At 36.4% G+C, this 15,403-nt stretch overlaps 2 protein-coding genes across 2 annotated transcripts; one reads left to right on the forward strand and one right to left on the reverse strand.

Moving 5' to 3' along the window:
* Positions 1-407: 407 nt before the first annotated feature.
* On the reverse strand, positions 408-6,837 carry lsm12b (LSM12 homolog b). Its single transcript, XM_051123554.1, has 5 exons — positions 6,669-6,837; positions 4,514-4,647; positions 3,397-3,506; positions 2,922-3,048; positions 408-1,111 (listed from the first exon to the last, which is right to left on the reverse strand). Exons 1-5 carry the CDS (start codon positions 6,793-6,795, stop codon positions 1,019-1,021), a joined length of 591 nt encoding a protein of 196 aa, XP_050979511.1. The 5' UTR covers positions 6,796-6,837; the 3' UTR covers positions 408-1,018.
* Positions 6,838-11,230: 4,393 nt separating this feature from the next.
* Positions 11,231-15,390, forward strand: g6pc3 (glucose-6-phosphatase catalytic subunit 3). Its single transcript, XM_051123551.1, has 6 exons — positions 11,231-11,651; positions 12,856-12,962; positions 13,061-13,151; positions 13,230-13,348; positions 13,443-13,584; positions 14,140-15,390. Exons 1-6 carry the CDS (start codon positions 11,434-11,436, stop codon positions 14,480-14,482), a joined length of 1,020 nt encoding a protein of 339 aa, XP_050979508.1. The 5' UTR covers positions 11,231-11,433; the 3' UTR covers positions 14,483-15,390.
* The last annotated feature ends 13 nt before the right edge of the window (positions 15,391-15,403 follow it).

Raw genomic sequence — 15,403 nt, forward strand, 5'->3', positions numbered from 1 at the left:
CAAAAGAGCTCGACAAACGGTCCCAATTATTTTGGAAATAAAACTAGTTGATTTTACTTCTAGTTCTTATAATTATACTAGAAGTGCAATGTCAAAATGTACTGTTATACTGATTTGAAGAGTGTAGAAAGTTATTCAGCTATTCCTGTACGGTATACAAAACAGCTGCATGTGAATGTACAATATATAGTACAAACTGCATAAAACAGTAGTACGGTATTCAAGAAAAAAACAGCTTGTTTTGTTAATTGATCAAAGAAACTCACCATTAGAAATGTAGCTAGTGTGGTTTTTGCAAAACAAATCAATGATTATCTGATTAAGTAAAGTGTTTCAGCATTTAACCTCAACCCCTTTTGAAGCACCTTGTGTTTAAAGTGTTTGAAAAAGCAACTGAAAGTAGAGTATTACAGTCAGAATTTTTGTTACTTTTATTTTAGAAAATGTCCTTTGTAACGTGTGGCATCTGAAGTCATATTTCATTTAAAATACAGAACAGACAGACAATTGTAGAACATAAACAGCCAAAAGAAAGAAAAAAAGCATAAAAAGTAAAAGCTAACAAGCTTTTCTGACTGGTTTGTTTTTTTTCTTTTTCTGACAAAATGGAATAGAAGGCGAAGGAGGGATGTAAGAGAGAAGAAAATATGAAAAGCTATTTCAGATGAAACACAGGAGGGGGAGGAGGAGGAGGAGGAGGAAGGGGCAGAGAGGGGATAAGACACTGTAAGTTAGTCAAAGAAACTATGGTTTGTTTGATGGTTGGTGTTTTAAATTATCTTTATAAAGTCTAATTTAGAATGAACTCTTTTCACTCTTGTGTTTTTTTCTTAAAACATTTTTGCTTTTTTTTTTAATGTTTTTTTTGTTTGTTTCTTTTGTTGATCTTCCAGACCCTAGGCCCTTGGTGCATCCACCCTCGGACTACTCCGCAGAGGGGGAGAAGAGCGCTGGTTTCCACCAGCTGTTAGGCCCTTGATGCCCGTGGTGCCCTCCCCAGATGAGCCAAACCCCCCACTCAGGAGGATAAAGACGAGTCCTTCTGTGTTTGCTGTGCTTGTGTACGCTGCATCGACTTCTGGCTTTCCACATCTCTAAAATGTTTCTCAACCTGAAAACAAAGAGACAAACAAACCATAGTCAGTGGTCAGTATGACAGCCGTTTCTGGAAATATTAGTGACAGCCACGCGAGCGCATGCTGACAAACGTTAATTTCTTTGACGCACAGAGTCCAAAATCAATTTCTCTTTATTTTTAGATATAATAATTAGAGTATAACAAATACAATAAAAACCAGCAAGCAAACAAACAAGTTACATTACACAAGATTTGTTTACAGTAATATATGATAAAAATTCTAAAACTTTTCCAGGCAAAATTATACTAAATTCAAACTGCACATAAGACAGCTTTTACATCAAATGTTTAATGATATATTTCATTTTTTTAAAAAAAAACAAAAAACATTTAAGTAGTGGCTGTCATAACATGACAACTTTATTCAAACATACAATAAATATGAAATCACTAGCAGGTTACGTAAAATATAATGAATATGTAATATAGTGCATAGTTAATGTATAGTACATCAAATGCTCATTTCTAGTTTTTTTCTAGTTAACTATGGAGCTATGGACACTGGACGGCTTTCCTGTGGTAAATGTTCAAATGTAACTTGTTCACAAGCTGTTTCACTAGGCGCGTTTCCATTACCCTTCGAGATTCGCAAATTTATACTGCGAACTGAAAATACACCTAATGGAAATGTGTCAATTTCGCAAAAACCTCCCATTTATCGCAAACATTTTTACACGCTCACATGAGGTGGTTTTTCAGGCAAATTGGAAAGGGAATATTTTGCAAAACTGCAATGGAAATGGCACATGTAAAAAGTCATATGATCTTTCTTAAAAGTACTATAAACTCCAAGAAACACTTCATACGTAGCCACTCTCAAGTATAAGGGGCTTTCCCTGATATTTATGCTCAGACTATGTACTCTGCACGCATCTGCGGAGTGTAACGGCTCCGACACGGTCACCGGAGCTGATGTTATGTTTATACCAGCAGCACCGCACACGTTTCTGAAGCTGCTCTCTGCGCTGCTTCTGTAAAGACTCAAGCATACGCCTCTTTTGATTAAATAAAGCCAAAATCTGTCCAAATCCCACCAAAATCCTTTTCCATGACTTATCGCGAGAGGAACAAATTCCGTTTTAGTCGCATAACATCACTTAATGGAAACGCTGTCATTTCGGAATACTTTTTTTTAATCAACATTTATAAAATATTGCCAAAGTTTCGCGCAAATCTGTAATGGAAACGAGCCTACTGACGTCTTCCCGCAGAATTTGTAAGATGAGATTATTGGATGGAAAATGCACAACAAATAATGTTAAGTCAAGTCTTGTTCAAGCATCAACTGAAAACTGCTTCGTTTTAAGAACTGATCTTGGGATTTAAGAATCAATATCGGTTCATCAAAATGAACTAAAACCAGAAATTGGTATTGTTAACCCAGCCTTACTGTAGCATTCCACTGAACCTGTAAAAACAATATGCAATATGAAATTTCACTTTTCCAACTAGAGAATATGGAAATGCCAATTTCACATATTCTATACATAGAAGCCAGAAAGCAATGCTAATTTACAAAAAAAAAAAAAAAAAAAAAAAAAAAAAAAAAGTCAGTGTCTGAATTCTTTAATTCAAATTTTAAAGCGTTGACCAATGGAATGACTTTACTGCTAGGAGTTGGAAGGATTCCATATTTTGAGACTGAACCTAAAAATAACTACTTGCTTTTGTTTTAATATTGTCTCTCTCGTAAGACCCATGTATACCACTGAAAGAGGTGCATAAAAGCTCTGCTGAAATGAAAACTATATCACTGAATTGAAAGATTTTGCATGATACTTACAATTTTGCGTATATGACTTAGAGCACTTCCCTCTTTGCCTTTGCAGTTCTCCACCTGGTATGGTGGTGAGATGACGACGTCATCCATAACAATGATGTTCTTCTCCTGCCATTTACAGTCTTTGATGCTGGAAAACAAAGAGATCAAACAACAAGCTGAAGACGGGCACGCCAGCTGCGAGCAATAACGGCTAAAACGATCAAATGAAGAGTCAGACAGAAACACACGTTTTACGCTTGAATGTTTAGGCTCGGTTTCTCTGTAAATGATTGTGTTTATTAAAATCACAGCGTGACCTTGTACTTTAATTCAATCATCATGGCAGACCCCACAAAGAGGCACCACTGTGTTGATTGTGGAAGAAAACAACTTCCAGGCTACAGATCTGACTGCAGTTTTCATCTCACATGCTTAAGCCAAAAGTATTAATCAATGCATTTGGTTTCACAAAATATGTAAAGCTGGCAAAACTTACGTTTTGTGTATAGTCTGGAATAATTGCTGGCCCTCAACTGACACCCCAGCACTGATTGCATAGGCTTGGGACAACTTGTCTTCCTTTTCTGTCCTTGCCCGACTGGCAAGCTGTGGAAAACAAATTAGTCAAAACTGTCAGACCTTCTCTAGAATGTATTACTGTGACATGTTCATCTGGCATATGTGAAATGTTTTACAAGCCACTATTACTATGTGAAAACAACAGAGGATAAATATGATGACAAAAAAAAAAAAACATACAATAAATATAGAACAAATGCTTTCGTTTAAAACAGCAATGTTAGCGGTCTACCACTGAAGAACCTGTAAAGCAATGCTGATGACGGACGGCGTGAGAGTATAAACATATTAGTAATGCAAAAAGCAAGCATCTGAACCTAAACTTCACTTGTATGTGTGGCATAAAAATTTATATAACATACAGTCACTCACTGCCAGGTGTGTAAATATTGTCTATTTCACAGAATGTGAGTCATTTAAACATAATTTACAAAAATAACAGGACATGGTGCAACATGAGTCTAATGCACATGCAAATTCCAGTTTCTCCAAAAAATGTTTTTGGTTCTGTGCATGAAAAACGTCATTATTGTTTTTAGCGTACCAAAAGATATCTGTATGGTTTGATATAGGTAGATGTATTACCAAGTGGAAAAGGAGTTTGAAGCTCAACATGCATTATGCATTTACCTTTACTGTTTATTTTAATAAATCAATGGTTATTAATATTCCTAAAAAAGCCCATTGCCAGCCAGCACAATCCATTTCATAACATCAGTTTCTCTTATCCGAGTCTATGTTTTGAAAACGTCACGTAACATAAACACACTTTTGAGTTATAGTCAAGAATAATCTTATCTTTTGGTTTGTACCCAAATGAAAGAAAGAGTCAAATAAAGGCCCTTTCACAACAACTACTCTAACTGTAACTATATTAGCGTCCACACAAATAGACGATAACATTCTGTGTACAAGTTGCCATTTTAAAAGCTCTAGTGCTTTAAAAGTCAGATGGGTTCTGATCGCTGACAAATGTTTTTGATTGCGACTGTACCACACACCGTATTTGATTTAAGTGTAAAATGTGACCTTACCTTGCTAATATTCAAGGATGCTAGAGGAGGAGGAGTCTCAGAGCGGTCATTAATAACATCCACATCTGAAACATAGGCTAAGTTAACCAAGATGACGTCACTGAGGTTGGGCTTGCCGCTGGAGGAAGGACATTCTGAGAAGAGAAGAGTTAAGGAGAAAGCAAACATACACATCCACACAAGATCATGCAGATGTTCTTTCACAAATTACAGTAAAATTAGTATGTTGAAACCTCTTGTTTGGGAAATTGGTTTACGAAACATCCTTCTGTTGCTCTGATTCAAATGTACACAAAAGATATGCCCAGACATATAAAACGAGTAAAGAGTCAATATAGAAAACGAAACTACAATGATACCGAGATGAGTAATTGGCAGAGCAACCGCACAAAAGATAAGATGGAGGGAAAAAGTGACAGGCTGAATACGTCAAGGCATCAAACCATCAAAGGTCACACTTAAATACATGGGGTTTATAGAGATATGAAATCTCATGAAGGTCAACTGCAAGTGTGACAAGCAGACTAATTCACTAATCACTACAAACAAGTTAACACATAATCTTTGAAGACACCTGAAGTCGTCACACACACATTGCCCAGATGCTGCTTAGCCATTCAATTATCCTTAACTCAAAGCATCAAGTTATATTTTACCAATGGATTTCTCATGATCAAAACGCTGCTGTTAAACCCATCACACACAGTCTACTCCATGCCTTCTTTCGTATACTTGTTAGCAAGTAAAAGGCCTTTTAGCACAATTGTAAAAATGTTTACTTTCAGGTCCTGGTTTCCTTTTTGCAGTCAAATCGCTTTTTTATAACTACTATATAAAATTTAAAGTAAACGTAAGAATAACTTGTTTTATCATTAATGTAGCAAAATGAAAATGTACTAAATTTAAGGTTCACTTGACTATCAGAAATGATGTCACAAAGTATCAAACGTGACCTTCAGGCTTGAGGAACGTTTATTTGGTCATCTCCTAGTCGTCATCGTATGGCATTTCATTATACGTTTTGAAACTACAAAGCTTGCATCATATTAGCATTTAAAAATCATCTTAGTAAGACATTATTGCAGATATAGTGACAACAGATCTTTATATCATTTCACACATGCAGTTTGTTTCACCATTATAAAGATCTCATTGATTTACATTACTAGCATGAGAATTTCATCAGCATCTGCACCAAATGAATGAAATGATTTTTTAAAAATTGAGTAGTTTTAGCTTGAGAATGAGCTTTATATTCTCACAGCCTGATGCATCTAATATGATACAGAACTTGCGAACTTTAACTTTGCTTTTAAAGCACACTACAGACAGAGTTAAACCTTTAAACACATGTTATACAGACATGCTTTCCAAAAAAATAAACGAATAAACAACCTGAATCTTGCATGCATGCCAGATCGCAAGGGTGTGTCAAACACTCATCAGATTCCCCTTTAAAACAGCATGTTAAAAAATGTAAGCTATGAACAGCCAGTACATCAGTACCTTCATTTTCACGCAAGGAATCTGTTCGCTGATAAATTTTATGCATGAAATATACGGCTAATAGAATCTGAGCTGTCATCATTCCAATCTTAGATCCACAAACTCCCGTATTTGTACAACCAGTGTTAAAAACTACAGGAATATGAGCATTCAGTCTGATATTATTGATCCGAGAAGTACAGCACAGTCAGATACCTCATGTTTAGTGATTAAAAAAACCCATCGGGTGCTAACTTACCCAGCCCGGCGTATTTTTACGCAAAGTAACACTTCATGAAACAATAAAACGAGAATGGTGAATATTGTGTGTAATGTGCCCTGTGAGAGCTGCCATTATTGCACTGGAAAGGCATTAGCTTAGCGCGCAGGCTAATGCTGTCGGTCGCGAGGACATGCTAATCAACACGCTAACCACAAACAACACTTCTCCGACACGTTCTCAACTACGAGCCCACATCAAATCAACTAAACCCAGAAAAACCTAAGCGACAAACACAGCTGATCGCGTCCCAACACAGCGGAGAAAGTAAATGAAGCAAGAATAGGCGTTGAATGAGGCCACTAGCGCACACATAAACACGCTAGCGCGGAGCGTCAGTTTGACACAGACCCGCCGCTCAAACGAGCATCTCCAGAGAATAAAGGATACTCAAAGTCAACATCTTGGACGGGTAATCGAAAGCCACCACCTCTCCCTGCAAACGTTGGCCTAAACAGGTGAGGCAAGAGACATGGCTCCCGACACTGAAATACTCCCCCGGTCCAGGAGCCGCCATCTTCTCCGCCAGGGAAACCGGAGCGCGAGCTTTACGTAAACGCACGCGACGGCGTGACTGCTACGACGCAGGGGCACGTCAGGTGACAGGAAAGAGGCTCATTTATTTCATTCTTTAAAAAAGTATTTATTTAGTTCCGTAATAACACTCAATTACAAAACAAAACATACCGAGTGTTATTTAACAGAAAAAAATAAATAAATAAATAATAATAAAATATATATATATATATATATTTAATTACTCTTGAACGTAAAACTTTGCCAGAAGCAATTAAAAATATGTATTTTCCCCCCAGAAAAGTTTGGGATTTGTACAGTAGAAGTAAAATATCATAAGGGTGTAATTTTATTTATTTAGTTTTTTTATTTTATTTTATTTTATTTTTAAATCTGTCAATCCAAAATGAGTGATAAAAGCGCAATAAAAATCAAAAATAAATAAATAAAGTATCTTCAACTTAATTGTTTACATCAGTACATGTATTACATATGGTATGGTTGGGGAAAGTTACTTTTGAAAGTAATGCATTAAAGTAATCTGATGACGTACCTCGCGTTACTTGTTACTTGTTTCTACCATGATTAGCAAGTTGCTAGCATGTTTCTAGCATGACAAGCAAGTTACTAGCATGTTGTTAGCATGATTAACAAGTTGCTAGCATGTTTCTAGCAAGATTAGCAAGTTAGTAGCATGTTGCTAGCATGATTGTAGCATGATTAGCAAGTTACTAGCATGATTAGCAAGTTGCTAGCATGTTTCTAGCAAGATTAGCAAGTTAGTAGCATGTTGCTAGCATGATTAGCAAGTTACTACCATGTTGCTAGCATGACTGTAGCATGATTAGCAAGTTACTAGCATGATTAGCAAGTTGCTAGCATGTTTCTACCATGATTAGCAAGTTGCTAGCATGTTTCTAGCAAGATTAACAAGTTAGTAACATGTTTCTAGCATGACTAGCAAGTTACTAGCATGTTGTTAGCATGATTAGCAAGTTGCTAACATGTTTCTAGCAAGATTAGCAAGTTAGTAGCATGTTGCTAGCATGATTGTAGCATGATTAACAAGTTACTAGCATGATTAGCAAGTTGCTAACATGTTTCTACCATGATTAGCAAATTGCTAGCATGTTTCTAGCAAGATTAGCAAGTTAGTAGCCAGGCCCGTAGCCAGGGGGGGTTCGGGTGGTTCGAACGACCCACCCCATGGAGCCAAAGTTTTTTTTTTTTAAATCAACAAGTGTTCTTTTAAATAACAACGAACTTTTACAGTCATAAAAAAGTATTAAATACCTTAATTAGTATAAGAAAAGTCTAAATTATAATTTCAAGAGGTCTTAAATTTGGGGACGAAAAGACAAAAATCGCGTTATGGATTAAATGTGCTAGTCGTTTGAAGCGCGCGTTATCCGCTACAGATCACAGTTCACACAGCAGCGGAGCGCAAGTTCACTAGAGCAGATGCGTTTACTCGCGAGCACTAAACAGCGCTGTGAGATCCAGAGTGAAGCGCTTGAAATCGGTGAAGAACACAATGACATTTAAACAGATGAAACAGCGCTGACAAACAGGAGAAACACTGTGCGCAACCATAGTCAGAATCATTTAATATAATGGATTATTTTTACTGTAACACTGACTGCACTATGGTCTTGCCGCAGAATTATGGTACATATCGAACTGTGTTATATTATTATGTAGACATGTATTAAATATTAAAGGAGTAATGGAATATAATTACAGTATTTTGTGATTAATAGCGTTTGTGCATTTATACTAAGACCACTGTTCTTCATACAAATACCTAGTAGTGATGGGTCGTTCTTGAACGATTCGTTCATTTTGAACGAATCTTTAATGTGACTCGGGACGAACGAGTCGCCTCGGGGAGTGATTCGTTCAGTCGCGCATGCGCAACATCCTATTAGGTTCTGTACTGGAATTAGTTCACCTGTTTTAGAGTCGTTCGTTCACCTTATGGGGCTGTCACGTGATGAACGAACGATTCAAACCCGAAGACTCAAAAGATGAACTAATCAATTCTCCTTCCGGCTCAGGCTGCATAGGTTAACATTACAGGGCTGTCACGTGATGAACGAACGACTCAAACCCGAAGACTCATAAGATGAACTAATCAATTCTCTTTCCGGCTCAGGCTGCATAGGTTAACATTACAGGGCTGTCACGTGATGAACGAACGACTCAAACCCGAAGACTCATAAGATGAACTAATCAATTCTCTTTCCGGCTCAGGCTGCATAGGTTAACATTACAGGGCTGTCACGTGATGAACGAACGACTCAAACCCGAAGACTCATAAGATGAACTAATCAATTCTCCTTCCGGCTCAGGCTGCATAGGTTAACATTACAGGGCTGTCACGTGATGAACGAACGACTCAAACCCGAAGACTCATAAGATGAACTAATCAATTCTCTTTCCGGCTCAGGCTGCATAGGTTAACATTACAGGGCTGTCACGTGATGAACGAACGACTCAAACCCGAGGACTCGAGAGATGAACTAATCAATTCTCTTTCCGGCTCAGACTGCGTTGGTTAGCTAATTGGGCTGTCACGTGATGAACGAACAACTCAAACCCGAAAACTTGTCAGATAAGAGGCGAGGTGAGCGAATCATAGACTAAAGACCCAGGTAAACAATGAATGAATCTTTTCTGTTTCTTATAGCATTATAGTTTTGTTTTGTTTGTAGTGTGATCAACGTTTGTGTAAGCAGTAGATGTGTTAGGGAGGTAAAACGTAACATTTTAATTATATTTTGCTAAAATGAACGAAATGAACGAAATGACTCGAAAAAAGATTCGTTCATTTTGCTGAACGAGACTCAAAGGACCGAGTCGGTAAAATGATCCGAACTTCCCATCACTAATACCTAGAAGCCATGTAGTTCATTTTTATACCATGGTATTGAGGTGAATAATTATTTTTAATAATTTCATCATATCAAAATAAGGTTATTACAATTTTTACAGATGTTACTGTTTTTGATAATGAACATTATCTGTGCTGTAAATCAGGATATCAGTTTAGACATCTTGCTTATTCCATATTAATAATTCTATTTCTGCTGGTCTTTAAAAAAGTAACAAAAAGCCTTAAATTTGATTTTAAAAAACGCTGCATGAAATTTCTTTTTTGATATTTGTATTTTGAAAAGGAGGAAAGACTGCATAGGGCTCAGAGGTTGAAAGGGGCCCAGAATGGGGGCTCAGAAAACTCAAGGAAGAACACAGTATATTCTTTTTTTCAGACTGTCATCAACTTTTTTGTTTGTTCAATTTGCACAATGAACATGGGTTGGATCTCTTAATTTTGAGTTCTTAAAGTACACCAAATGAATGAATTTCACTTTAAAATGTATAAAATTTTCCCCTGGGGGGGCATGCCCCCAGACCCCCTAGAGGGACACACATCCACCAACCATTTATATATGTGTCAGTATAAATAATCTGTTAATTTATTGCATTAAAAATGTCACTCATTTAATTAACTTATTGCTTTAGGTATTGGTGTATATTTACTGAACAAGGCGATATCTTGGTAAACAGTTTGACAACATTGTAGTAAATATTTTTGGTCAATACAAAAATCATGCTTATTAAGATACCAGCACACATGATAACACAGCGCAAATTGGTGCATGAGTAGTCACCAGAATGAAGTATTTGAACCTCATAGTTAAATACAAAATGGGTGGGAACTGAAAAGGTCCACTTTTTGGAAAAAAAGAACCCCCCCTTCTGCTAGGCTGGCTACGGGCCTGGTAGCATGTTGCTAGCATGATTAGCAAGTTACTACCATGTTGCTAGCATGTTTCTAGTATGACTAGCAAGTTACTAGCATGTTGTTAGCATGCTTGGCAAGTTACTAGCATGTTTCTAGCATGATTAGCAAGTTACTAGCACGATTCTGGTTGCTAGGCATAGATAGATGAGTTTGAGTTTAAATGGATTAGAAATACAGTACATAGAAGGGAAGTTTGATTCTGGGAGTTTTGACAGTTGGAATTTGAAAAGTGTTGCTCATTTGAACATTCCGTCAATGTAAGTCTATGGGATTTTTCCCAATTTTAATCGTCATTTTTAGGAAAACCGTAAGTCCGATCAGTTAGAAAAGATACAGCAACTAACTTCAGATCAGTCTGAAGATCTGGGCTGAGTTTGGAGTTTGTAGAGTTAAAGCTGTAGGAGGAGTTAGAGTTGATAATTTTAGTCTCAGAAGAAAATAGCAGATCAGTAAATTGGCTTTCTCAGGCCAACTTAATAATATTCTTTGAACATAATTTAATAAATAAGGAGAAAAATGTTCGCGGTAAAATCTTGTACGATCTAATGGTTAAACGTATTTTAAAAAGATAAACGTTACGACTACATTGAAGGGATATTATCTAAAAGATGCGTTTTAGTGAAGTTTGTCCCAGTGCGGTGCCCGTCACAGCGGTAACGTGGAGGTTTGACTTCAGTGACGGATGATCAGATGATCCGCCGCAGCAGCGTCTCTGACAGGCGCTTCAGTTTCATGTCACTCTGATGAACAGAGTCTGTCAGCTGTGAGATCATAGTATGATGATCCAGGGACTTTAGTTTCTATCTGTGGTCGTTTATTGCTGTAGCTGTAATGGAGAGCGTGTATCGGCAGGGCGTGTGGATGGCGGAGGCGCTGCAGCTGAGATCCGGAAGCTATGAAGATTTCTGGCTAGTTTCTTCTCATCTGGGAGACCCGAAAGCTGCGGTTCTGCTGGTCTTTCCAGTGGTGTTTTACATTCATCGACAGACTGGCATCGCTGTGCTCTGGGTAGCAGCTCTATCGGAGTGGTTTAATATGGTTTTCAAATGGTACGAATTGCTTTGCATCTTGGGATGTCAGAAAGCGAAACTGAAATGTCAGAGCAAATAACCATAGAGTAAACAAGTTATATTAGATTAAACGTGTATGCATTAAATGATATCTATTGTTTTTGTACTATTACTATTATTATTATTAATATATATATATATATATAATTTGATCAGAAATACATAAAAAATAATATTGTGAAATATTATTACGATGTAATTTTTAAAATTAATTTTATGATTTATTTTTTATTAATATACATTAAAATGTAATTCATATATGTAATTAAAGCTGACTTTTCATCAGCTGTTACTCCAGTCTTACGTGTCACATGATCCTTCGGAAATCTGAATAATATGCTGATTATCAGTGTTGAAAACAGTTGTGCTGCTTAATATTTTTTGGAACCTGTGATGCTTTTTTCAGGATTCTGTGATCAATAAAAGATTAAAAAGAGCAGCATTTATTTAAAATAGAAAGGTTTTCTAACAATTTACACTACTGTTCAAATGTTTGGGTTCAGTAAATTATTATTATTATTATTATTATTTTGAAAGAATAATACTTTTATTCACCAAGGATGTGTTAAATTATTAAAAAGTGATAGAATAAATTTACATTGTTAGAAAAGATTTATATTTTGAATATTTGGCAGCTCAACTGTTTCCAATATTGATAATTCTAGTAATAAATCAGCATATTAGAATGAGTAATGATGCTGAAAATTCAGCTTTGATCGCAGAAATAAATTATATTTTAAAGTATATTAAATTATTTTATATTGTAATAACACTTTGCAATATTACAGTTTTTTTTCTGTATTTTTGATCAAATAAATGCAGCCTTGATGAGCAGAAGACACTTCTTTAAAAAACATTACAAGTCTTAATGATCCCAAACTTTTGAGCTGTAGTGTATATATATATATATATATATAAATTAATAATCAAAATATTAAGATATTTATATACGAAATGTATATAAATGATAATAAATTGATATTAATATGAGATTTTTCCAGAAATTATATGTAATATATAATAAAATCCTCATTATATCAATTGATATACACTACAATAATTTGATTACGTTATTTTAGTTTTTATTTACATGATTTCTTGTAGTAATAATGTTACCAATAACTCAGTTTTAATGGCTTGCAAATTTATGTTGACTGTAACTGATGTGATGTGACACATTCAGGATCCTGTTTGGCGAGAGGCCTTATTGGTGGATTGGAGAATCTGGATTGTTTTCTAAAAACCCACCAAAAGTCCAGCAGTTCCTGTCCACCTGTGAGACTGGCCCAGGTAAAGCAGCAAAATAAACCATTTGAAGCATTTCCAGATGTCAGGACATTTGAAACGAGCTGCTGACTGTAAAATGATTCCTCGTCGGTGTGTCTCAGGCAGTCCGTCGGGTCACGCCATGATTACCGGCGCCGTGTGGTGGGTGATCGTCTCTTCGCTGGCCTCCTTCCTTCACAATCGCACAGGCAGGTCTGTCTTTAAGGTTCTCTAACGTGGAAATGTTACTTATTCATATGTAAAACTAACCAAATGATCTCTGTCTTACAGTAAGATATTAGCTGCAGTGCCGTATCTGTTGTATGCAGTATTTTTGGGATGTGTAGGCCTTTCTCGAATCTTCATCTTGGCTCACTTCCCACATCAAGTCATTGCAGGTTTTCTGACAGGTCAGAATGTATTGTATTATATTATATTTTTTATTCCACGTATTTTGTATCATATATATATTTATTTATATTTCTTTATGCACTTTTTCCACAGGTGTGTTGCTGGGGATTTTTCTGAAGCGGACTGTGCCTGAATGTCGCCCTCTGCTGTTCTTCTTTTGCTTCAGCTTGACTTTGCTGTTTGGAGCTATTCTAATGCATGGAGCCCTGCAGAAGATTGGGGTTGATCTTTCCTGGTGGGTACAATGTATTTTTGAGTATATATTGTATAAAATGTATTTATTTAGTTTAAAACATTTCATTTCTGAGTTGTTATAATTAAATGGTATTAGCCAACATCACTGAAAAATCATCATCGACCCCTATTTCTAACATATTAGGCCTCAAAATAGCACATTGCATATTTGCATTAACAGTGCCAGATAGTAACTGATTAAATGTGGTCTGGATAATGTAATCAGATTCCAAAAATTAACCACTTTCAATGTAACTGATTATATTAATAATGATAATTACTATTATTAATTTTTTTGTTTAAGGGTTTGATTTTGAAGTACAATTGCAAAATGATTTGTTGCACATTTTTTTATGATATTTTTTATGTATGTTATATTTTATATAGGTTTTTATATATACAATATAAATCTGTCAAACCTGTGATAAACTAGTTAGGTCAAAAGTAATCAAGAAGTTATCTGAACTACCTAATATGTCTAATCTAATAGATTGCATTACTAAAACTAAAGTTTTTGTCGTTGCATATACTTACAGTCTTATACTCTGAACCGCAGGTCCATCTCACTGGCTAAGAGGTGGTGTTCTCACTCCGAGTGGATCCGTATGGACACGACGCCCTTCTCCTCTCTGAACCGCGATTCTGGGATTCTGCTGGGACTCGGACTTGCAGAGTACTGGAAGCCGGGTGGATGGGCTCTTCCGTGGGTTCCCAGGACTCTCTGTCTGGCCCTCTCGTCCTTAGCCCTCCACTACATCAGCAGTTTCCCCGTGCCCAGCGCTCCTGCTCTTCTCTTCTACTCGCTGTTCTTTCTCAAATACAGCATCGTGCCGCAGGTGGTCATGGTGTTGGTGCCGGGATTTGTGCATCTCCTCACGGCCAAACCCAAGAGGGAGTAAAAGTCAGCGTTGCAGCTTTTGGTGTTTGAACCAGCCATCAATCATAGTTCTTGACACAGAAGAACCATCAGCTTGAAGATCAATCATAAATGGAGTTCTGGTTGAGCTTTAATGAATGCTTTCGCAGCAGAAGTAAAAACTTTGTGCCAAAGAAAGTTTTAAGTAAAAATGTTTCTTGTTGTTATTGTTCGTTGATGATTCTTTTAAAAAGTACTCTGTTTTACTTCTGTTGTTGATTCTATTTATTCTTTTCCTTTTGAATTTCCTTTTGAAAACTTGAATTGTCCCAAAATATTTTGTGGTTATAATAAACTTGCTTATGAGCAAAAACAATAATAATTTTTACATTTTCTGTTAAGAAATGTGATTTTCTCTTCTCAGCAGCCAGGATGATTTTAGGTTTCATACATGACTGTTTAAAGGAATAGTTCAACCAAAAATGAACATTTTCTCAAAATGCGTTTACCATCCGAGATGTAGATTTTGTTTCTTCATCAGATTTGGAGAAATGTAGCATTCCATCAATTGCTCACCAATGGATGCTCTGCAGTGAATGGGTGCCGTCAGAATCGCATTGCAACAATCCACAAATTTCTTACAAACATGCAGCTTTTGGCATCTCAAGATGTGAACTGATGGACTGGAGTGGTGTGGACTACTTGTGGATTATTGTGATGTTTTATGGACTCTCATTCTGACGGCACCCATTCACTGCAACTACAAGGAACGCTGATAAAACAAATAAATGTTGAATTTTGGGTGAGCTGTTTCTTGAATACTTATGGTACTCGTTTTGATTAAATAATCTGGTTATTAGCAGTTCTGTAACGTCTATGTGAAGTGCTGTAAACCGCAATAAAATGAACTTGACCAGTGTTACACATTTCTTATCCTGAAGCATAAAGCACATTAAAAATGACA

The sequence above is a fragment of the Labeo rohita genome, chromosome 12 (genome assembly GCF_022985175.1).
Source record: "Labeo rohita strain BAU-BD-2019 chromosome 12, IGBB_LRoh.1.0, whole genome shotgun sequence".
Taxonomy (NCBI): domain Eukaryota; kingdom Metazoa; phylum Chordata; class Actinopteri; order Cypriniformes; family Cyprinidae; genus Labeo; species Labeo rohita.